The sequence below is a fragment of the Gigantopelta aegis genome, chromosome 10 (genome assembly GCF_016097555.1).
Source record: "Gigantopelta aegis isolate Gae_Host chromosome 10, Gae_host_genome, whole genome shotgun sequence".
Classification (NCBI taxonomy): Eukaryota; Metazoa; Mollusca; class Gastropoda; order Neomphalida; family Peltospiridae; genus Gigantopelta; species Gigantopelta aegis.
In genome coordinates this window covers 16,192,661-16,218,986 of record NC_054708.1, presented here as the reverse complement: position 1 = coordinate 16,218,986, position 26,326 = coordinate 16,192,661, and the positions used below count along the sequence as shown (strand labels likewise).

At 36.0% G+C, this 26,326-nt stretch overlaps 1 protein-coding gene across 1 annotated transcript in view; it reads left to right on the top strand.

Annotated features, from left to right (window-relative positions):
• LOC121383501 overlaps positions 1-26,326 on the top strand; it is a 57,721-nt gene that overhangs the window by 10,314 nt on the left and 21,081 nt on the right. The window contains exons 6-10 of the mRNA XM_041513572.1: positions 2,222-2,291; positions 5,448-5,573; positions 12,925-12,981; positions 22,355-22,534; positions 25,420-25,629. Of these exons, the coding sequence (XP_041369506.1) occupies positions 2,222-2,291; positions 5,448-5,573; positions 12,925-12,981; positions 22,355-22,534; positions 25,420-25,629 (643 nt within the window). The remainder of the gene's footprint in view (positions 1-2,221; positions 2,292-5,447; positions 5,574-12,924; positions 12,982-22,354; positions 22,535-25,419; positions 25,630-26,326) is intronic.

Below are 26,326 nucleotides of genomic sequence, written 5' to 3'. Positions count from 1 at the left end.
ATCGTCCCATGCTTTCTTCACCCATCCACATACAACTTCAATTCCTGGGCGCTTCAAATTCCCTCCCTTTGTGAATTGTTTGGTTCCTTCTACCATCCATTCATTCCACTGTCTCCTCTTGTTGCACTTAAATGGCTTGTTTAAGCACACATCTAGCGGTTGCAAAAGAGAAGTCGTTCCTGCGGGGATGACTGCTTGATGCGTTTTCATGCTTCGTAACTTCTTCTTGATACTGTCCATCAAATGAACACGAAACATGTCCCAAACCAACAGCGACGGGCGATTCAACAGTGCCCCAGGCCTTTTATTCCACACATCCATCAGCCACTGGTGAAGAATTTCCTCATCGACCCATCCCTTTGGCTGTGCGGCTATGAGAACACCTGGCGTTTTTTCCTTTGGCAAAGTTTTCCTTTTGAAAATCACCATGGGTTTTAACTTAGTTCCGTCTGCCAAACAGGCCAAAACAACAGTGAAATGGGATTTCTCTGCACCACATGTCTTAATAGACACTGTTTTTTCACCTTTCATGTGGACAGTTGAATTTGCGGACATGTCAAAAAACATCGGTGTTTCGTCCATATTACCAATACTCTGCAGTGAATACAACATATTTTTCCTATCGTCAATCACAAACTTGTGAAACTTTTCCACTTTGTCGTTGACGTCTTTGGGCAACTTCTGCGTGATGTGTGTTCTTTGATGCAGTGCAAGTCCGTGTCGATTCATGAATTGTGTACACCATCCTGCTGAAGCTTTGAAGTCCGATGTTTGTTCGGCAAACTTGTCACTTTTAGAAAGAGTTAGGGCCTTGATGCGTACAGACGTCCGTGTTACGATGTAACCACTTTGCCTGAGTTCCAGGATCCACTCATTCAAGTCATTTTCCATACCCACATATGGACTAGCATTTGATCGCATCTTCTTGAGTGTTTTGGTGCATGTTTGAAGTTTTTCCTTCTTACATCTCCAATCTCGCACTAATTTTTCGCTAACACCGAATTCACGTTCTGCGGCACAGTTATTGTTTTCTTCGGCAAAGGCAATAACCTTAAGCTTAAATGCTGCATCATAAGAATTCCGTTTACGTTTCGGCATTATTGTTAACGGAAAAAAATCGTGGCAATAAAAAACGGTATACAAATAGCTGTGACGATCGAGGAATGAATAAAGTAATATTTTATGTATATATAAATTATATCCAAATTAATTCGTGTAATTGTAATTGATTACTGCACCAATAAAACATGCTGGTGTTGCCTAATTAATATTCATTAGGTTGGTAAGTAATTGATTACTGCGCCAATGAAACAAGTCGGGTTTGCGTATTTAATATTCATTAGGATGGCCTCGTTTTCATTGGTATCGGAATCACACGTGGTATTGTTTTGGGAGCAGGAAGTTATGCAATGCACGAGTTCTTACTACCAGCCCCGCCATATCACTGGCTGAGTATTAAAACAAAGATCGATTTGCCTGTGTTGTTTTAACATTAAAAAACACACCGACTTCACTACCTTCAAGTTGACCGGATTATGACCCTATGTCACTATCTGTGGATAGTATTGTAAGCCACCTAATTAACCTCTTCTCATGTCTTTTGGTTCAGAGACGGGTGCGTTTGTTTACCGATACGCACTAAGCGGCTTTGTAAAAACAACAATAATGGATGACAATAATCAAATAATGTTTTATTAGAACCTTTTATTACAGTGAATAAACATTAAAGGTAAGTACAGATAGTACTATTGTCAGTTTGAGGCTACTTTAAGATGAGATCGTGATTTAAAAACAAACCCATGACAGACTTGCAAAACGTCATTTACGACATGCCGGAGGAGGATTTTTTTTTTTTGTTGACTCTCTTGTAAGTCGACCCCCTGGCTATTTGTAGAAAATTTTGGTGTAAAAAATTCGACTTATAGGCAAAGATATACGGTATGTTACATTGAAATAGAATTGAAGTATAATGCAAATTACATGAAATTGCTTTTAAAATGCTGGTTTTTAATTTATTACTTTTATTAAACAGTGACTTTCTTGAACAATTTGTGACATAATCTTCATTCATTAATTTAGAAAATAAAATCTATATTTAGGAAGATGTGCTTTCTGTTAATGCAATTATCCGTTGTAATATGTATGTATAGGTTGAGGGTTTATATCATACATTTTGTTATTAAAAGCTGTGTCATAAAATATTTTACATTTCAACTGGCAGGCTTTTATTGCTGAAGAAATGGCACGAAGCTATGGAATACGGAGCATGATGTACAAAAAACAGACAGTTTGTAAGTTAATTGTCATCATAATATAAAAGCAAAGGTTGTCCCCCCTTGCTATCATACTGAGTTGTGAGAACACTGGATGGATGGTATAAATAAACAAGTGTTTTTTTAATATGGAAAATATCAACCAAGTCTATGTTAATCAGTATTTGTCAAGGCTCTGCTGAGACAAATACCAATTAACTAGATGAGGTTGATATTTTTCATATTAATAAACATAAGTAACAAATTTTATTTATTCTATAACACTTATAGTTCATAAGTTGCTTTCATTGGGAATATGACCTCATCACAATTGGCACAAATGCAGTTTGACATTACCGGTAAGCACTTTAACTAAATCTGATCAAAATATTATGCTCAGATATACAGCTCTTGTTGGCTTGTGACAGTAAACAAAATATTAACTGGGTTAATAATGGTAAATATCAAATAGGATTATGACATGAATATAATGGGTTAGTTATAGGATAAATAATTGACATTTATTAACGGACAGACTTTTTACTTTTGTTAACTGAATTGAGTGATATACAAAAGTTTAGTTGTTCAGGCATTGAATTTGGTGATTTTGCTTTATGATTTCACCAAAGTCATAAACATTCAACTATAACAAGAAGTAGTGTATGAATATGGATATCGACTGATGGGGAATCCCTAAAATTTCTGATATGTTAATGCTGGTTTTATAGTGTCACAAATGGATTTGATTAGCATTATATGCAGATTGAATTAGAATGTTAAATAGCATGTTTTTTATTATGCACCGTTTTAAAAGTAAACTACAGTGTATGTATCAAACTGAAACTTACAATCCACAGACGACATAATAAGATGATTTTCAGCCAGTTGTCTGTGTTCCATGTAATTATGTTTACTTTTTTAACTATTCTTTAAAAAGTGAGATTTTTTAATGAAACATTGACTCCTTTGCAAACTTTGATTCAAATAATAGACTGAATGACTGAAAAACAACATGTGTAAAAGTGTAAGTATGTGCAATTTCATGATTATTGACAGGAGTTTATGCATTATAATAATCCTTTCTATGGTATATAAGTTATTCTGTAATTCTGTGATGTATGTGTCTCCTGATGCAGATTTTTGTCTTCGCCCCCATGACCCCCTGACCAGGGCTCTGCCCTGGACCTGGCCAGGGACTTGTGGCCACCTGGACCCCGGCTAATTTCAGCTGAAAATACAAATTGTCATTCTCATCCCTGTATGACCATCAAACCACATGCAGGAACAACTTGGGATGGTGGTTGGTCCAAAACAAACTGTTCATCCATCCCATTGCAAAACTTTCACCTAATTAGAATTGAATCATACCTATAACATATTAATTAATATCTATGCAGGGTTGAAAATTAACATGAAAACAGTGTTCGTAATATTAAACACTTGTCCGTTTGTCCTGACAAATGAAAATCTATTCGAACAAGCTAAATGTGCTTTGGTGGTTGTTCAGTGGACAAGTAGACATTTTCAGTGCAGTTTTATTTTGAGTAATCAAAAACATCATCCTGGTACTTGAAGATAATTTATTTGGACATGTGAAAATGTTGGCGGACAAGTAGATTTCTAGATGTATTTGTCCGGTGGAGTAGTGAAAAAGGTCGCCAGCAGGGCCAGTTAAAGAAAAATCTTACTGGCCCTTCTCAAATTCAACTAGCCCTCCAATTATCACATTGGAAGTTAACTGCACAGCTAAAATTAAAACTAGAGTTGTTTTTTTTGTTGAATAATAACTGTTTGCGTTAAAGAAAACTGATGACTTGACATTTATCTTCATAATGAATAAAGTATAACTTCATATAAATATGTCATTAAGTTTTAAACCCATACCAACTCTAATAAAAAAAAAATTGAAAAAGAAATCCAGTATAAACCAACATGTTTCTTTACAAAGTACCATTAAATTAAACATATTAAATCTCATTTTTAATACAGGGTAAAAGATAATGCAGTGCAGACTAATGGTAGAACTGCGCGTGCTTTAATAAACTAGTCTGGGAGTGGCAGTCCTCTTTTTGGAGATGCAAGAGGGATGGAATAAATTTTGTGGTGATGCAAGAGGGGTGAAATTCCCAGTAAATGATTTCCTCGGGAGTGGCTGTCCTCCTAGATAGAGATCCATGGAATTATCCCCTATTTTGCCAAATACCCATTCGACTATGCTTTGTGCAAAGATGCGGCCCTGAACATGTATTATGGTTGTGTCATTCAGATTACCCTGCCTATGGTTTTCCATCAATTGCCTTGAAACTTGTATCACAAAAACAAGAGTTAACCTATGATGTTTGATGGTAATTTGTAAAGAATTTTTGTTTTAATTTACACTTACTTCACTTTTACCCCCAATAAAATGTTATTTGAGACGGTATGGATTTAAAACTTAATAAATTAATATGTTTTTATATGAATTTTATCTTTATTCATTATGTTGGCACTGTCAAAATATAGAACATGTTCTGTGTATTCTGCTGCCAGATCTGTAGTTCACACTAACATAGACGCGGTGTCTTTTGTCACATTCAATTCAGTATCTGTGTTTCTATTTTTTAACTAGTACCATACTCGCTAGATACAAAAAAATTCTAAATTCTTAGTCACCCTTAGCCAATAAAGGTCATCATGGGCATCCGGTCGACTGCTAATTTTCAACCCTGTCTATGGTTTTCCATCAAACTCCTGATGGGCGTATCATGTACCTCACTGGTACTCTTGTTTAATTATTCTTTAAAAAGTGAGACTTTTTAATGAAACACCCAATATACTTCTCTCTTTTTTTGTAATATTGACAAATTAAAGTCCCTTCTTTCAGTTTAATGTTGAAAAACTTGATACTATTTTCAGCACCAGTTTGTTTGCCCCGTCAATGGGAAATGCATATAAATGATGCCTCTCTGCTCTATCAGTAGGAGTAATCTATGTGGCTGCAGCGGGTTCCTTGTCTCGACCAAATGTCAAAATAACCACATTATACACCAAAATAGCCATAGTTTAAAATGTGCTACTGCATCATTAAACAAACTTTAATATATTCCATTCTATAGTTCCTGTTTCAGAATGTAATTTTACACATTTTAGCTTTATTTCGGAGTTGATTAACCCTTACTGGAACTGAAATATATGTTTTCCATTTACACTTCACAGCAATATCAAAGAAAAAAGAATTTCAATCACATTTTCATAACAATGAGATCATGCTACAGATCATAGCTGGAGACGTCAGCACCTGTTCACCAACCAACAGTGGTGGACTGTGTATTTACACTGGAGGTAGGATATATATCTAGCGAGTTGAAATGTCTTGCAGCATAAATGTTTATTCTGTTGAAGTTATACTTTGGTATATAGTAACAAAATTCCTGTTGTTATGCCATTTATATATAAGCTATTCTGATTGGACGATATGTCACTAAAAAAACTGAATGTTATCCTTCAATGAACCTTATAAAATTATTTCATTATGTTAAATGGGACTTCCATTAAGTAAAACAAATCATGGTGTGTTAGTCTTATTCAACTTGCCTTACTAGCACAACAACAATGCTATACAACCCTGAGTCATAACCTCCACTGCAGAATTATCTCTCCTTGCCAGATGTATGGCCTACACCCGCGCATGGGCAGACCATATATCCTCATTTTTTTATTCTGCAGTCCGCCATTGCAGTTGTGTTCATACTAGCTCTTGAAAACTTTTGTAAAATTGTCTTTTAATTTATTTTACTTTTTTATTACGTTCTCTTACTCCGTCATACGAGGTCTTTTCAGGGGTGTTAATACGGGTGTTAGATATCTGAAACGGCTTCCTCGGGATCCAATCGTTTGGTTGTATATGCCAAGGGTGGGTGTCTTAAACGACTGTCCCAGTTTGGCAAACATTTGCTGTGTCGGGCCTGTCATTCTTGTTCTTTTGAATAGCAGTGTATCGCTTGGGGGAAAGTTAAGAAACTCTCTAGAGACGCGGAGCGGAAGAGGATGATTCGATGAGAAAGGGACGAGCATAGCGCAGAGGCGACCTCTGGGGTCGTGTTCCATACCAATTTGCCATCAGCCGGCAAGTCAGTGCCCAGTTCAAAGAGCTCTCGGACGAGTGGTAGGCACAAGGGCGCCTCTTTGTCTGTTCTTCAAGTGCATGGCAATGCCAGTAAACCCACAGCGCTGACTGGCTCTGGGAGGGGGGAGGGCATAAAATCAGGGCTCACCCTGGATCAAAAATACCTGTAACCAAAATATTAGCCAAATGGAATTTTTATTAGCCATATTGAAAATGCTTTAGCCAAAATTGTTTTACCTAGTACTGTATAGAGTATTTATATATGAATATGAAAATTGCATCTTTTTCAGCTAATGTGTACAAATTGGAATAAATCGGAATAACAAAACCGTGTTACCTGATCAAAATCAAAGACAACAATGGGGTTAGGGGCAGTTAATATATTATTTTGATTTTTCAGCGAGGGGGGGGGGGGTGGTGATGCATTATCTTCAGAGTTGGAAGCCAGTACCCTGTACACCCACCCCCACTTCTAAGGCCTATGACATTAAATTAACAAACATACAGAAATATTGGGGTGGGTAAATGTTTATGGAGGGTGTTGTTTTTTCTTCCTTTTTTCCCCAAATAAAAATTAGAGAGGTTTTTTTTTTTAATATTGAGCTCATTATTTCTTGAAATAGCTATCGTTATGTTAGTTTGAATTGCTTCTTTCTTTTGTTTGGACTTTTGTTTTTACTTTTTTTTAAGTAACCCGTCAATTCCCCACCCACAACAATTTCATAATTTGCGCCATGTTGTTGCTGTTGATTTTAGCGTTGTGTTAAATGCTTGCGATTTCTGCTTGTAAAGTACCTAGGCTAAGAATGCTGACTTCACAGTATATTCCATTTATATATTAACCCGTTTCCTGCACAGTGACGTCACTTTGCATTGTTTTCATTTAAAAATAGTTTTCTAAATTAATTGTTGACATTTTTGTCAAAAACAAAGTAAGAAAATGTCAATAACTAGTCTTAGAATGACATATCCAAATATTTGCTAAATTGTTGTACATCTTATGTTTTTTTGAAAACAAAAATGACCCGTCAAATGGCACGTGCTATTGTTTGTTATTGTTTCTTGTTTTTTGGTAGCAGTTTCTTTTATCTCTACAAAGTTGTCATAATATACTATTATATATGAACTACATTATGACAGTTGCATTAAAATAGAACAAGTATCACTTTTAATGCCTAAAAAAAGGTACAAACACAATCAAATAGTTGTAATCCGATGGCATAAACAGTCATTGAAAAGTGCCATTTCCCTATTTCTATTTATAAACAACAGGTCACGTGACAGCACATTTCCTACCATACAATTTGACAGCAGTAGTACACATTGCTTGCATGTGCTGCTGTTTTCATTAATAATTACAATGTGGTTACTTATACTACAGCAGACGATATTCTAACTAGCTATGTTTGCTTGAACAGTTGTGTCAACTATATGATCGAATACGTACATGTGCTCGGTGTTCGTCGTTGTTTTGTTGTGTGTGGTTTTTCTGCCAGTTTTTCCTTTTTCCTTTTCAACATCACATATTACATTCACATTGGTATTAATCACTACTGAGTGGATATATATTTGTTCTAAACATTTTTTAAATGAATTACAAAAGATAGGTTACGAAAATCTGCTGAACTAGTCTGGGGAATACCTTGACCTACATTATTTTCAATAACCAATCACAAAACATTCTCATTGTGTGTCATACATAATTATGTGGTGCCACCGTTTTGTTTGTTTTTATTATTGAAATAGATTAAAGCATGTACTATACTGTACCAATCGCTGATCTAAGGATTGTGTGTGTGTGGGGGGGGGAGGCGCCGTGTATGGCTTTTTATGAATAGGTTAGCGTATATAAGCAGTGAATGTTTTGTAATTATGTTTGTATGGTGGATGAATTTTTTTTTTAAATCAGGAATGTGTGCTGGGATTATAGGTAGGGGTGTCTGGAGAGCGAAGTTTATAGGGATTTCAGTCATGCTCCGCCGGAATATGTATTGAATTTGTTTTTGTTTTTTTTAATCTGCTCGAGCAGGGACCGGAAAGGGTGTGTGTGTGTGTGTGTGTGTGTGTGTGTGTGTGTGTGTGTGTGTGTGTGTGTGTGTGTGTGTGTCAACCCATTCCCTGCACACACATCTGCAAATGTTATAAAGATAAATTAATCATCATGAGGTAAACTGTAGTTGTGTTGGATCTATTGTATTTTGATAAATTTATTAGTACCAAAATCTAAAATTCGGGTGAATACGACAGAGACATTCTGGCAAATTGAACTGGCCTGAAACCTTTTCATCATGTACTAGTATTTCCAACATTTCTCCCACAATACTAGTTGTAATTAAATCCATGTAAAAATGTGTAGTGCTTCGTTTGAAACCCTGGCAGTAACGCTAAAACTAATAAATGTTGTTTTTTAGTTGGTGGTATTTTCATTTAATTCGGGCACAAATTAGCCTGCCCTTCTCCCTCTCCCACCCCTACTAAACACAACGGGATCCTGTACGCTTATGCTTAGTACATCAGGCCTGTACGGTACCAATTGGTGTGGATGCGTCGGGGGTATACACCCTCACTGTTAGGTCCAATTTTTTTTCCATGCAACAGTTATCGACCGTTTTTTAGAACATCGACACGGTCCTTTTTTGTGTTACGCAACACCCAAAAAAAATCGTGCAGTAACTATATGGACCTATATAAAATATGAAAATTGTTTGGGATAATGGTTTGCAATAGATTCAGAGTAAGTAATCACGTTTTTTATTTTAAAAATATGGTGATAACTAAATTTAAAAAAATAACAATTAAAAAGAAAAAAATTCCACGTATTTTAGCAGGGTGGTCACTGTTGTGTAGGCAACGACCCGAAACATTGTTTTTGTCTCAAAAATCGTTAAACAAATTATTTAATGCAAATAAAATGTATTCAGGATGTAATAATCACAAAACATAAAACGATCCTATATTGTTGAAAAATATCAAAGAAAAATCGCAAAAACTTCAAAGTGTAGTTGACCTATATTATCAACGCTTGACCCAAATACAATACTTCGCGGGACCAACTGCCAGTGATTTCTTCTTCTTTCACCCCCTCAATAAACATGTCAGAAGAAATTGCACAAATATAAATTCATGATTCCGATAATAATGTTTTCAGCATTTACTTGTGTGACATCTCAAGTGACCTATTGCGATAGGGAGCACATTTTCTACGTCCGCTCGGACTACTGTGCGTCACACATAAACATTTCACGTTTTTGACTTCTCAAAAATTTCTTAATCAGTTCCAACTATATTTTGTGCCACACATAAACACATTCTGACCTCCCTCTCCAAGGGCCTAAGCGACAGGGCCCAACATTAAAAAACAAAAAATGAAGCGGCATAGGCCTAAGCGTACAGGCTCTCATTTTTGTTGGGGATGCAGGCAGATTTCTGCCAGAGTTGAATGAAAATCCCTGAATCTGGATAACAACAATTATTCATATTAGCTTTACTGCTAAACAGCAGGGCCTCGGCTAACGGGTAGAGACAATGGTGTGTGTGTGTTTTATTTTTTATTTAATGACACCACTAGAGCACATTGATTTATTAATCATCAGCTATTGGATGTCAAACATTTGGTAATTTTGACATACTAGTAGTCTTAGAGAGAAAACCCCGTACATCTTTTATATACACCATCCCAAAGACAGGATAGTACATACTACGGCCTTTGATATACCAGTCATGGAGCACTGGCTGGAATGAGAAATAGCCCAATGAGCCTGCCAATGGGAATCAATCCCAAACCAACCGCACTTTACCACTAGGCTGTGTCCCGCCCCTGGTGTTGGAGGAATGCATTGGGGGGGGGGGGGGGTAAATAATAGAAAAATAGTTTATACTGATGTTTTAAGTATGTAATCTCCCTGAAATGACTGCAAAATGGTGTCTTGCACCTTCCATGCTCATTGGTTCATTGTTTAAATCGTAGTTACAGCCCTGAACAGCTATATAGGGTTGCAAATGAATCACTACATATTTTTAAATGGATTACAACTAATATTGTGTCAGAGTGAAATGATGGAAATACATGTACATGGTGAAAAGGTTTTAGGCCAGTTCATTTGCCCGAAATGCTATACCTGGATAGTATATAAATATATTTCCATCTTCATCGAATGAATCGATAGCTGTGATAAAATATCGCCAGTTTCGTTTTTGTAAAGACAGTGTATATATTATTTGGCACCCAAGATAAATGATTTTAATGATAAACACTACCATTTCCGTTGTTTTTATAAGCGGTAAATGCATGCTTGTGGCAAGGTTGTCGCAAGGTAGTTACAACCTTGTTACAAGGTTGTACAAGCAATGCAAGCTATTTGCAAGCTAACATTTAGCTCGCGTAAGGTAGTCAGTAATTCTGCAAGCTTCCCGCAAGCATATTTTCATTTTGCAAGCTTGAATAATTGCTGCATGCTTGCGCAAGCTTGCTGCAAGGTAGTCACAAGCGTGTGGTAAGCTTGCTACAACCTAGTTGTAAGCATGTAAGAAAAGCTTGCAACAAGCTAGTCGCATGGTTGTAAAAAGGTTCCAAATACTAGCTCGAAACGTGGTAGTTATGCGGTTGTCGCAAGGTTGTTACCAGCTATTTAATAAGCTTGCAATTTTTGTTTGATATATATCTCCCCCCCCCCCCCCCCCCAAAATGAAAAGTTTACAATATTTTATAAAGAACTGCTGAGTAAACAGAATGACAGAGTAAAAATCATCAGTTACAACCAATTATATCTGCAATTGAGGACAACGATAGTTGGTGGAAACAAAAGACAGAATGACCGTTCTGATCACGTGCCAAATTTGGCACCAAATAAGTGAGGGTTTTTCAATCAGAGATTGCCGAATCCGTAAAAAATTTAAATATTTTCATTGCTCAAATAAAATATCACTTTTATTGTGTGTAGTAAACATACAAATGGATACAGGTATGGGACAAAATGGAGGCTGTTAAAAATACTGTTAAATTACCTTACGGTAACTGTCGTAAATGTTTCGTACACAACGCAGATTGGTTCCTTTGATGTTCAGTGTGCAGACTGATCGTTGTGTTTTTTATGTGTGGAAAAAAGTGTGCATTTGGAAATAGCTGAGATAGGTGCTGTAAAATATAGTAGGTTACTGGAAAATAAAGAGGAGCACAGAAATATAAAGGAGGGCGCAGAATGTGAAAGGATGGCGGCAAAATGCAATAGCGGGGCAGGCCGCCCTGCTTAAATGGAGCAGCGAGAACACTGCCATGTTGTACAATTTGTGACCATTATATGTTGATACATTCGCAGAAAATGACAAACAATTCTTATCCTGGACCTATCGAATTCCATCCCATTAACAGGAAAACGCTACTGCGCATGTTCAATCCAACAACTGGATAAATTTAATAACAACATCATTGGTTACCTTGTCCAATACAAAGTAAAATAATAATAAACATTTTGTAATTACTTACATGTACATGTACCTTTGTTGTTGTCAACAAATGTAAAATTCCCACCAGGAAGTGAATATTTGTAAAAAAATAACTTAACACCATTGAAATCCGTCCAATGTGAATGTCACAAATCCGAAATGTATACAAGACCACACCCGTCATGAAATTGAGGGAACAACAACACAACAGATTGTCAACGAAGCAAATGTAAATGAATTACAAACATATATACACACTTTTGGTGAACACTGGTTGTCAACCAGCACCACTGTTAGAAAGTTACCCTTGCTTTTTTGTTCTTTAAAGTTTGTTTTAGAATTAGAATTTTGTTAGATGCTTTGTAAACAGTCATGCCACTCTTAACAGCTTTTCAAGTATTCAGTAAATTGTCATGGGTATAGGAAAATGGTTTTCTTGTGCTAACAACTTTTGTAGGTGGCAGAAAAAAGAAGAAAAAGCTTTCTTTTACAAACAGTTTGTCAATAACAATTGTTGATCTGACACAAATGGCCTTCCATACATCCCTCCCCCCCCCCCCCCCCCCACTTTAAGTGTGTCAGTCATGTGACTTGTTACTAAATATAGACAAAACTCATACAGGTGACAGTCATTACCGATCTGTCAAATCTAGTCTCTTCATTTATAAAGGTTTTAACATATCTTTGGATATGGTTCCTGTATGCAATAATAGAATTACCAGTACTGTATAAGGCAGAAAAAAAATCTTACCTTTTTCCACCCTCATTTTTAATTTGGTCAATCGAGGCTTGGTTAGTTGATACATACATTGTATGCAGTGGTATTAAAGTTTGTGCTTGTGCAGTGTGATTAGAAAGAGTGCAGAAGTGATATGGGACGGAATTCGATAGTTTAGGATACAGGCCCGTAGCCCCACCACCACCATTACCGGTGACTTTTTTTTTTTCAATATGCCCCCGGACTCCTCTAAGCAACTCGGGCGCTTCGCACCCTCATATGAGCCACTTCGTGCCTCACTATAAGCCTAAAGACCCTAATGAATAAATGTAAAATCAGTTCATCCCAATTGTATTATATATTTTCATTTGTGCCTTTCATAAAATATTGATTAATTTGATTTGTAGATATGCCCCACAGTTCAAATTGGCAGCAAACTGTAGATTTGGCAGCTGGTTGGAAAGGTAATTATGATATTATATAATTAATTTACCTGAAGCTATGTATATGACCTTAACCTTCAGAATATTCAATTCTTCTTTGAAGTAAATTTTCTTTTTTGTAATGGATTGCATCATTCAGGTTGGTACCACACACTGAGAAGAGAGTCATGGTATTTTTTTCATTGACTGAATATGTTACAATTTTCATATAACATAAAAACTTTATGGTGTAACATTGGGGTTCTTTTTTACAATAAGTTGGGGTCGGTGTACAATCAGTATCTTAATAATCTTATGATGCAAGAATCTTGCTCCGATTTAGGGTTTGGGGGATATGTGACATTATTTGTAATGAAGTGAAATATACATTTAAATAATTCTTTATAATGAGAAGTGTTTACATGAATGTCTTTTCAAACCCCCCATTGGGATGGGCTGGTTTGTAGTACATGGTGTGTGTGCACTTGAATATGACTTATTTGATTGTAGTAAGTTTTATGTAATACTATATACATTTGTTACCAATATGCAGTCAGGTTTTCTCCAAGCTTTTCTTAATATTTTTCTTTCTTCCAAGTAATACATTATTTCTCCTACGTATTTATTGTGATTGTTTATTGTTCTAATAGCACGGTATTTGGAGGTATGGGTATGAACTGCCTTTCTATTATGTTTATTTTCAACTGTGTCATAGGAATGATTTATTTAATTCAAACAAAAAGGTTTTATTTATTTTTTATTATTATTGCTTTGCAGACGTTGTATCTGCTTAAACTTTCAAACTACAGTAAAGTACTCCTTATAACAAACATCAAGGGACCAGACACATCGGTTCGTTATAGCAGTAGTTTGTTATATACATTTGCCGAAGTTAGCCATTTTCATTCAAGAAGTCGGCCATTTTGGATTTTTCAAATTTAAATACAAGAATTAGTGGGGGTTTTGTTTGAATATTTCATTTATTAACACCAATATCAGTGCAGTCGTTTTGGATGCCGGTAATGCTACTGACTGATAAGATACAATGAAGATAAAAATTTATGATACACTAATTACATTGAAATTCATAATTTTGACAAACAAATTGGTTCGTTTGAACAGTTAATTAATTCGCTATACATCCAAGATAGCACACCATGGTTGGCCCAACATTGGCCCATTGTAGACTGTCGACATTGGCACATGGTCATTTTGTCTGTTGGGCCCACGTTGGCTTAATGTTGGTAATTCCACGTTATTCTAAAACTAAATAACCTAGCTATTACATGTATAGGCTTTATCTTATTTTGTTCCATATTGATGGACATTACTTGCCATGTCTTAGTTCTTGATTTGTTTTATCTTATTCAGTGTTACAGATTAAATATGTTTAAAAAGATATAAGGGCTATTTCTTTTTAAAATGGGTGGGATGTCTTTATACAGATTCTGCTATGTTCACCATTATTATAAAATACTGAAAATTTGTAGGTAGGGGGTCCAAAAATGTTCAGGACCTCCACTCCCCACCCCATGGCTTTTAAGAGGAATAGCCCTAATAAAATTATAAACTGAAAATAGTCAAATATGATGATAAAAACTCACTTCCTTTTACGGCCCCCACTTCGGTCCGATGCATATCTTAACCAATTTCTAAGATGCAGTTCCGCTCTAGCCCTATTTATGTTGCTGTTTATGGCAGCATCTTCAGAAAATAAGAAATGGCAAATATTCAATACATATTTTCAACTTATTAGATGTAGAATTATGTCACACGTTAACCCAATTATAGCTTGAAGAAATTAGAAGTTGAACATTATTGAATTAATGGCTTTAATCCCACTGCCCCCTTTCCTTTTTCTCTCCTTTGAATTCCATCTCATTTCTTCCCGATCTGGCAACTCTTCCTATCTTTCAACTTATTTCGCTGTCCACCTCCACATTCCAGTCCTTGTCTCTCCAACCGCAACAGGTGCTTGTCTCTTGTGGCTATCTGTGCCACACACTTGCCATTCCCCATCACCTTTTAGCTGTGGGCTTAGTCTGACCACTTCGCAGAGTAGTTAAAATTACACCTGTAAGTATATTCATTTCAGGGATGGGGCATAGATTACTGGTGACCATATATTCATTAGTGAACTGTTGCATGTGAAAGGAAATCAAAAGTATTGACTTGTAGATCCATTTTCCTTTTTACATATGATCGATGTTTGTTGATTTTGGGTTTTTTCATTCGATCATCATCATCATGGTTAATGTGTTTTCCCCTCACTGGCCACCGGGCTTTAACAATGTACATATTTGTGGAATACTAGTATATTTATGACTACAAGCATTTGCATTTTTTTTTTTTATATATATAATATCGGCGAATTAATCACAGAAGTGAACTCATCCCTTTTTTCAATGGTTACAATTTTTACGGTCCCGGTAAAGAAATTCACAGGATTGGTGCGGGGTCCTTCCGGCCCCTAGGGGAAACAGTTACTTCTGGCATTGCTAAGAGGCACTTGTAACCACCTACTATGCACCCCTACTACCAGCGGTCGTTAGTTAGTGCCGTGGGTCAGACCAGCTTTATTAGCGGCAGAGGGCGAGGATGCCAGGTGGGTGCAGGGAAATACACAGAGACTGCACCCGTGGAGGAAGTTGAGACAGGTAGGCGATGGTGTGGACAGCTCAGAAGACGGAGTCAGAGAGGGTCGAAACAGATTGAAATTGTGGGAGAAATTGGAAAGTTTTTTTATATTAAGATAATGAGAATGATAAGCAGAGGGTGATAGATGAGAAAGATGAATGAATGTGTGAGCCAGCTTTGATGGGATCTGAACCACTGCCGTCAGCTTGATTGTCCAGCAGCTTATCCACTAGACCACGGAGCTCACTGAGCTTTTAACTTAATTATTAGCAAAATTAAACATTGTAAACTTAATATATACTAACAAATTTCTAACAAACAATAGATATTTTATGTCGGTGTACAGTTTATTATAGGATCTTAAACGAGTGTCCATTTCTTATTAAGTTTATGTCACAAATGAAATGATTTTTATTTGCCTTAGCGAGTGACAAATAATGTTTTTTATTTCAAGTCTAATATCCTATTTATTACCCAGATAATTATGTTTTAAATTGAAAAATCATTGTACATGTATAAGAATGCAGATGGTGATCATTTGTGCCATCAGGTGGGACGTAACACTCCTAGTGGGACATAGCACTCCTAGTGGGACGTAACACTTCTAGTGGGACGTAACACTCCTAGTGGGACGTAACACTTTGATACGTACCAAGATATTTTGAACCATAATATTAGGGGTAACAATAACTTTTATCACCTTTCTGAGAATTAATTTCCTGATGCCATTTTTGTTTTCTTCCTGCCAACCCAGTTGTACAGACGGGCAAAGGGCTGGGTGAATATGCACTCCATTATTCTCTCAATTACGTCCTTTGTTGTTATGCGTCCAAAGAATTCAAATAAGCAACCTATATGTAATATATAAATACAGAAGCATTAAATATAATAAAATATGTTGCAAGTGGATGTTATATTAATTGTTCAGCTCTTAACATACATATTAAAATCACACATTACAGATTTATACAATTTGTTAGAATATGTCACAGGATTTAGAATAAATGTTTTGAAAGATTTTTTTTTTTGTGAACAAATAAGATATTACATTATGTCCACACACCTTACTAATAAAATTTCATGCAGACTGCCTGAAATTTTCAGTATCACTTTGTAGATGCCAATAGTGTTAATATAAATATCATAGTTTTTAATTATGAATTTTATTATCCCCAGATCAATGACAATGTCAGGCTTGGGGAGTCCAGAATCACTGCCTTCCAATATGCTTTTAAGGTCATCAAATATATTAAATTAAACAAATATATAACATAATCATAGCATTGATAAAGAGATGTTTAGCTTTTTGAAAAACAAAATAAGAAAGGAAAACAGGGAGAGAGAATGCAGGTAATATTTTGTTCAGTATCGCGTCGTGATTTGCTACACAAGTATCAGAGATCGCTACACAATTAAAAAAATTTAAACAGTAGTTGCTAATCAATTTTCAATAGACGAGAAATACCACTAATCAAGATTTTGAAAACAAAATGTTCCCTGGAATGATAAGATACCGAGATCTTAAATAACAAGATTTTACTTGTGGGGGTTTTTTCTGTTTGTTTCCAAACAAGCTGAGATTTCTTTTTCTATTATTTAAATACAGAATTATTAATTAAATTTATTATAATTACCTTCTTTTTTTAATATAAATTTTTTTCTATTTAAAATTTCCTTTGTAAAATATTTCTAATGGCCTAATCTTTGGTTTTTAATTTCCATACTATAAATATTTAATGTTGATAATTATTTTATAGTTTCATTATTTATCATACCAAATATAATGACCGGTATTTGTTTTTCTAACTGGAGTATTTTTCTAACGTCGGTGCAACATTGTGCCAAAATCGAGCCGACACCAAGCAGAAGTAAATTTGGCATCAATGTGGTAACTTATTTTTTACGATTTACACAAAACCTTGGTAATTTTACATATAAGTCCATACATTAAAGATTTTCTGAAGCAGAAAATACTCATATTCATACTGATTTTATATCGTGTTCCCAGTACTTACATGACTGGTTAAATTCCTGAAATTAATGCTGGAAATATTTTCTGTTTAAACACAAATGACTGGTTGCTGAAGGTGAAGGTCAGAGTTTTCCTCATGCAGTCGCAAGGTGGGGCAAGATCGGCCCGAACCAACCATTTGCCAACGTCGTGGCAACGTTAGGCCGGCGACGGCGATAATGCCAACCATGGCGACGTTGGGCCAACATAGTTGTGCTATCTGGGATAGTTCGTTCTATACATTAAAATTTATTTAAGAATTGACCGCAATTATTTTTTGGTTCATGCAAGTATGAACCGAAAAAACGATTCGCACACTGTATGATCCCACGTAGCGGGTCATACAAAAGTGTGCACATTGTTTTTTCGGTTCATACTTGCATGAACCAAAAAATAATTGCGGTCAAATCTTATAATTCAATTTATATGCATACTTTAACAATACATACATGTAACTGAATTTATTTGGTTTAGCTTTAAATACGCCTGTAGTATTGTTTGTGTAAACTTCATTGATACTTATGTCGCGTCAGAATGCAAACATTCATTCACTATTACGGTATTTGAATCAGGTAATTTTTTGTAAATGACGTCATTTCCTCTAGCTGCTGTGCATTTTTACGAATCATTTAGTTAGGCCTATATTGGAAGGAATTGTCCTATTCGTGTTTAGTTTATATTTTATGAAAGTGAATGAAGGGAACGTGTCTAACATTTATGCTGTCGGTTGAACCGTTTAATTTTCACCAACAGCTGTTGAACATCGCTTACAAGTAAGTTACAGGCGTGAAGTTTCCTACATGATTTCTTTGGCCAACGACAGAGTCTCATCATCATGTCATGATTAGCGAAGAGGTTTTTTTTTTTTTTTTTTTTTTTTTATCAATGCGTATAGATCCATACATGTATGTCTACTCTGCTTTAGCATTTTCCATTAATTTATCGTATACATTTTTTGTAGCTTTCACGTGCGTTTTCTTCAAAATATCTAAATATGATTGCCAGAATAATCCGGCTTGTTGCACTAAAGTAGTGCGAGTAGGCGTGGCTTAATTTTTTTGGGTTCATCGAGATATGAACGAAAAAAAGCAGCACCTCTGGACCAATCAGATTGCCGTAAAGTGTATAGACGCAAACAAATTTTAATTATAAATACTACATAGGGGAAAAAAGGGGACTTTACAATCAGTTCATTATAACCTGTAGTTTGTTGTAAGCATGTTCATCCTAAAAGTACTTTACTGTATTTGTATAATCTTTCTTAATTAATCGTCAGTATATATATGTGTATAGCCTTGTTCTCAGAGATAGTTATGTCTTTATATGATTCATATATGTATGTATGTATGTATGTATGTATGTATGTATGTATGTATATGTACATGTACATGTACATGTATATATATATATAAACTGACGATCAAAAGAAAGTATACCAATTATTTTTTCAAAGTATTAAAAACAACACAAAACACAAGTTGATGCCAATGTTATATTTTTAAAGTATAATAATTTGGCGATAAATAAACACGAGTATACTCAATAAAACCCATAAAATGATAATATCACAGTGCACAACAGCACTAGGGGTGAAATTGCGATTTCATAAAGGACCACTCATAACGAAGGTGAATAAATTTGACCACAAAGAACATGTTTCAATAGCATGTATGTCCACCATGTGCAAGTATGCAAGCATGGACCCGACGTAGGACAGAGTTTGTTAAGCGCCTAATGACGACATCAGGTATTGCCCTCCACTCCTGCCTCAGTGCCGGTACTGACTGATCCCTGTTCATTGGAGGGTTAAGATGACGTCGAATTCGCTGGCCAAGATAATCCCACAAATGTTCTATCGGTGACAGGTCAGGTGAACAGGCTGGCCATGGCAAAACATTGACGTTGTTTGCGGCGAAGAACTGTTGCACCACACGAGCTGTGTGAGGTCTGGCATTGTCATGTTGAAACAAGAGTCTAGGATGGTGTTGCAAGAACGGTAACAGGACGGGACATAAAATCTGGTTGATGTAACGGTGTGCATTAAGATTTCCGTCAATGACAATAAGGTCTGTCCGCTATTGGCCACAGATACCGCCCCAAACCATCATAGATCCACCACCAAACAGTTCAGTCTCCTGAACACAGCACGGAGCTGTTCTCTCTCCTGCACATCGGTATATCCGAGTCCTGCCATCGGCTCTGAATAACTCGAACCTGCTCTCATCAGAAAAGAGTACACGTTGCCAGTTCCGATGTTGCCAACGTTGAAAGTGACGTGCCCAACGTAAACGTCGAAGTCGATGTTGCCTCGCCAATGTCATCCCTCTGAATGGTCGACGACGTACAGTGTGACAACTGATGACATGTCCAAGGCCAGTCGCTGCAGAAGATGTCACAGTGAGGAATCTGTTACGTAAGTGTAAGATGCGGAGATGGCAGTCCTCGTTGGCTGTTGTGACGCGGGGTCTTCCACTCCGTGGTCTGTCTGCAGTCCTGTCAGTCACCCTGTAACGCTGTATTAACCTGGTGATCGTCAATTTTGTGCAATTCAGGATTCTTGCCACATGGGCATAACTCGCACCCACCTGCACCATACCAATAGCTCTCTCTCTTTCTTCAGCAGTTAGCCTTGCCATGTTCTCTGGTGTTTTACTGTTGACTGATTGATTTGATTTCAACTTATTTCTGTGCCTTACACCTACCCATTGAGCCCTTAAGAACTCGCTCTGGGTTGGAGCTGGTACCGGGCTGCGAACCCTGTACCTACCAGCCTGTAGTCCAATGGCTTAACCACTGCACCACCGAGGCTGGTACTGTTGACTGAGGCATGTTCTAAGCAATGGCACCCTTTTTTATACCCTTATGTGCACGAGTATCATGTTTTTTGTGCAGTATAAATTTGATGAATAAACTCATTTTGCACGTGCGGCATCGCCCAAACGCAGCAATGTGCGACTATTCGTCATTGATTGCATTATAACGAACAATACTGGAACCTATCTAACCTTCCATGAACATGTATTGTGTTTATTTATAATAAAAATAATTGGTATACTTTCTTTTGATCGTCAGTTTATATATATATATATATATATATATATATATATATATATATATATATATATATATATATATATATATAGTCAAACCTGTCTTGGCAGTCACCTGCCTTAAGCGGCCACTTTTTTCCTCCCAAACGATTTATAATGTAAATGCACCTGTAATAAGCGGTCACCTGTCTAACACGGCCAGCGGCCACCTAAATCAGATCTTAAATCGCCAAAATACCTACAGGTATTAATCGGCCACTTACTATGACAATACACCACATGAAGTAGGAATTACATAATTAAATGGAAAAAGAAAACAAACTTGTTGAGAACGGTTAATTTAATATATTCCATTTGTATTATTTCTGAAGGAGACGACATGTCAAAAGTTGATTTATAGTCAACTGTGAAGCACACATCCATTGATTAGCAGTACAGATGGTAAAACAAGAAACAACAAGAAATGTTTTAAAGACTATATATGTGACAACCTGTACTCAGCAGCCACCTGTCTTAAGCGGCCACTTTCATCTACTCCCTTGTGTAACCACTTAAGACAGGTTTGACTGTATGTGTGTGTGTGTGTGTGTGTGTATGTGTGTATATATATATATATATATATATATATATATATATATATATATATATATATATATATATATACAGTCAAACTTTGATAACTCGATTTTGAAGGGGACAAGGAAATAGTTCGAGTTTCAGGGAGTTCGAACTGGTTGATTTCGCTTAATATTGTAAGAAAACTATGCATCCCTAGTTGAAAAGCAAATTAATATATCGGTCACCTCACCCAACGTCATCCCATCCCATCCCACCCACCCCACCCCAGCTGTTGGCAACTTTGATGCCTGTGGTACATTCATTTTGCGTATATTCTAAAAGTAAGTATTACGTAGCGAGGCTCTCCACCACGGACGAACACCGACTCCCAAACACTGGATCATTTCGTTCCGCTTAGTCGGCGATCTATTATTCTGTAATTATCACCTTAATCCTTGACAGCCAAGACAGGCGCACTTCACTTGATTGACATGCTTGACAATACATTTGTCTTTAAAATACTATCAGCAGCGACAGTTTGATCAATCCACATGCGTCAAGTTTTAGAGGTGCATACTCTATTAAATATTTATGGCAGGACCAAAGAATTAGGTCAAGAGATCGAGTTTTCGAAGTTTGAGTTTTTGAAGGTCATTATTAGTAGTTTGTATAGCAACTCGGCCGGGACCTTAGCTTCAGTTCGAGAGATCGAAGGTGGAGTGATCAAAGTTTATATATATATATATAGAGAGAGAGAGAGACAGTCAGACAGACACAGAGACAGACAGACAGACAGACAGACAGACAGACAGACAGAGACAGACAGACACAGACAGACACAGAGACAGACCAACAGAGAATAAATAAAGAATTTGATTTGATAATCTTACAACACTTATATTCTTGTGGGTAGGAGCGGGTTCTAAAATATTTCTATTAAGTTTTTGTGAGTTGGATGGTGTACATGTATGCATTCATAACATCTCTATATTCCTACATCCATTTAAACTTGTATCATGTTGGAGGGTATATAGCGCATTACTGAATTGAATGGTAATGCCATTCACATCTTTTTTCTAAATATTAGAGGAGAGTCATATTTTGTATTTAATTTAAAACAAATATTATTACACTAATTTCCTTTTTGTTTATATTACAGGAAAGACATTCCAGGAGTTAAAATCCAAATCAGTATTAAAGGAGACGTCCAGTTCATTACCACTGAAGGTTTTAGTTTCCTGTTGGAGTAAAAGAGCAATTTCATCTGATGTGATTCACAAGGGTCTTAAGAAAATAGCATCTGCTAAGTGTTATGCTGCTCAAATAATTGGCATACCTGGTAATTTTAGTTTTATTTTGATACTATTTCTCTGTAATTATCACCTTAATCCTTGACAGCCAAGACGACCCGAGACAGGTGTGCTTCGCTTGATTGACATGATTGACAGTACATTTGTCTTTAAAATACTATCAGCAACGACCGAGGTATTCCGAATGGTTTTAGACTGTTCGATAGACTGGGGAAGTGGTCGCTATTATGTCCTATATGGATTTGGTTCTGCAGATACTAATAGGAAAACAGTTGAAAACCATAAATAAAATAATAACTTTTTGATCAATATGCGGGAAATTTCGGTCGCCCCTCCATGATAAGGTTTTGACTTGCTCGACGCTATTTTGACTCGCCATGGGCAATTGGGTGACCGTAAAGTGCACACCCTGGAATTGTTCTCAAACTTGGTACAAGGATTATCTGGGGCATTTTAAATAGAAATTTAACATTGAAATATGAATGTCTGTCTCGTCCTAGAGTTTTGTTTGGATGGTTTTCAAACTTAGTTTAACTATTCTCAAGAGTAGTTTTCACAAACTAATAGAGAGAGATATTTCGAATTTTTTAATTTTTATTAAATGTATTTAAAATTTAATTTGAAAATTTGAAAGTCTTATCTTATCCTAGAGCTTGTGTAATAACAATTGGTCTGGTGTCTGCCAACTTTTGCTTTGAAGTCTGCATGTATTTTCTGATAGAGTTTTGATTGAATTATTCTACATCTTGATACAATGATCCTCTGGGGCACTCGCCACAAACTAATAGAGATACACAGGGCTAGCCCTGGGTTCCAATTTGGGTTCGCCAAAAAATTCGCCAATCATTAAATTCTTTCGCCAATTTGAAAATGTTTTCGCCAAATATATTTTGACATTTTGACCAAATAAAAATAAAATGTATGTCAAGTATTAATGTATAATAATTAAGATATACATATTCTTAATTGTACGTTCTGCATTACAGGTTCTTTCAATCACTATCTAATAGTGAAAATGCTTTAGCCAAATTTGTTTTACGCAGTACTGTATAGTGTATTTATATATGAATATGAAAATGTATTTTTTTCAGCTAATTGTGTACAAACTGGAATAAATAGGAATAACAAAACCTCGATGGTGGTAGGGGCAGTTAATATATTACTTCGATTTTTCAGTGGGGTTGGGATAGGGTTATGCAATATCTTCAGAGTTTGAAGCCAGTACCCCATACACCCACACCCACCCCCACTTCTAAGGCCTATGACATTAAATTAACAAACATACAGAAATATGGGGGTGGGTTGGATGTTTATGGATGGTGTGGGTTTTTTCTTTGTTTCTTCCTTTTTTTCCAAATAAAAATTTGAGAGCTTTTTTTTATATATAGAGCTCATTATTTCTTTAAATAGCAAACTTTATGTTAGTTTGAATTGGGTTTTTTTTTTTTTTTTTTTTTTTTTTTTTTGAGTGACCCATCAGTTCCCCACCCCAAACATTTTCATAATTTGTGCCATGTTGTTGCGGTTGATTTCAGCATCGTGTTAAATGCTTGTTGTGATTTCTGTTTACAAAATACCTCGGCTAAGAATGCCGACTTCATAGTATACTCCATTTATTAAAAAAAACACTTAAAAAAAACTCTTTAATAAAATACAAATTTATGGTCTTTTTAAAATCCGTCTGACTTATTAAATGTCACCTCAGTCTTACAAATTTATATCAAAAATTATCTAACAAATATGATTATTGTAAACTAATTTTATTCAGTGTACATTTAACTGCAATTTGTATAATTTAAATACTGCATGTTCATTTCCGGCGATCGCGATCTGCATGCGTGCTCTCGACCATGGGTACGAAATTAACAAAGACAAAGGAATAAACAAAAACTGCAGTTAGGTATTCATTGATGCAAATAACTATTGTTTTTCTACAAATTTACATCAAGATTTACTTTTGCGTAATCGTATTGTTTAATGTCCGCAACGATGTCTCTTGACACTCGGGTGTCAGCTGACTGAGGCGTGACGTATATTCCACCGAGAGCTGTTCAGTTCAGCCAACGAACATTCTTCCTAACGTTCACGAACTGTTTGATTGGTGTTCGTCGTGTCCATTTGGTTTAACGTGAAGCGCACAAACCAGTCTAGCGAACGTTTTGTTTTCGCTCGGTCTGACTGAACTCGGCCCTTGAGATGGCCTACATGTCTTTCGGCCCTGAACTGGCATGTGTATTCAAATTGACACGCATTGTCGGTCTGTTTTTATTAGTCTACTTTGGTTCAAAGATTTTACAACGTAAAAATAACAAGTTACAGATCTTCCAGACTTTGCTGTTATACATGTTGAATGCATGCCGTTAACATTAATAACCGTGATTATTAAAATAAGCAAACATTATAAGGCCTACGCTGTAGGCCTATTCTGCATGACACCGTTTCTCGTTACTGTTAACCTACATTAAACGAAGGCTTTCTGAGATAAAAGAAAACTTTAGATATTATTTTGGGTAAAACACATTTTATATAATAATCTAATATTTTATCATTAAAATCTTTAACTGTGTATTCTAATTTTGAGTATTAGATCGATATTCGCTTGTTTCCGAAAATAGAGTGAAAACCAGCCACGTGCTCAAATTTGGTACGAACCGGAACACTAAACAAAATCGGTTGAAAGTTCTAAACAAAAAATTATACGGTAAAAGAAAGTCTTTCGCCAAATTTTTCGCCAACATGGAAATTCTTTCGCCAATTTTTTTCTTTCTTTTTCGCCATTGGCGCCTTTGGCGAACGACAGCGCGAGCCCTGATACATGCATACTCTATCAGCAGATTTTAAATTTGTACAGCTGAGTTGACAAACGCTTGGATGAGATTTTATTTTACTCATTACTTCTTTTTGTTTTATCTAGACTATTTAGGTGCAAGACCTGATGAAACTATCAACCAGATTATCAATGCATTAGTTGACAAGAATAGTCAGAAAGCCAGCACTGAACTTCATCTTGTTACACTGGTGATAAATAATCCTGACATTTTCAATACCTTGGTTCAATACCTACAAACTGGTGAAGCCGATACTCAGAAGAAAGGATGGACAACATGGATTTCAGATGCCTGGAGTATGCAACATTAATTTGTTTAACATCACACAGTTACAGCTTATTACATCACTTTTTCCTGAGTCAAAAAATTGAATGTGACTGAATATTTACTGTAAATCAGGAACATAACATTTTAGTGAATTTAGTGAGGCCATACAAGATACCAATATTTCATGATGCTAAACTTAAAGAGACTTAAAACAGACTGTTTTGAAAAACCTTTGTGTGATTGCTTTGTCAGTAATTAACTGAACACACAACAATGGTTACATGCTCTTGATTAAACCAAAATGATAGCAAACAACAATAATTACTGCAATTTGCTACTAAATGTAAGTTGTCTGTATAAGCTGCATAAGGTCAAAATTAGTCAAAGATATTATTTCAGCTGATCCTACATATTAAGCTTATTAGCTCTCCTGGCCAGAAAGGCTATGAGAACTTATGTGGCATCAGCATCCGTCAACATTTCACATTTTTTTACTTATATTCCAGTTCCACCAGGCAGGTTTTTCCAAACTTGGTCCGAATGATAATCTTATGGCCCTGACATAAAGTGTTTTAATTTTTCGGGCAAATTCGATATCTAAGATGGCCACCATAGATATCTCTGATTTGCCAAGACATTTATTACTTCTTCTTAAGTTCCACTGCATGGGCAGGTTTCAATCAAACTCGTTCCAAATGAAAAGTAGAATTAACAAAATTTCAAGGC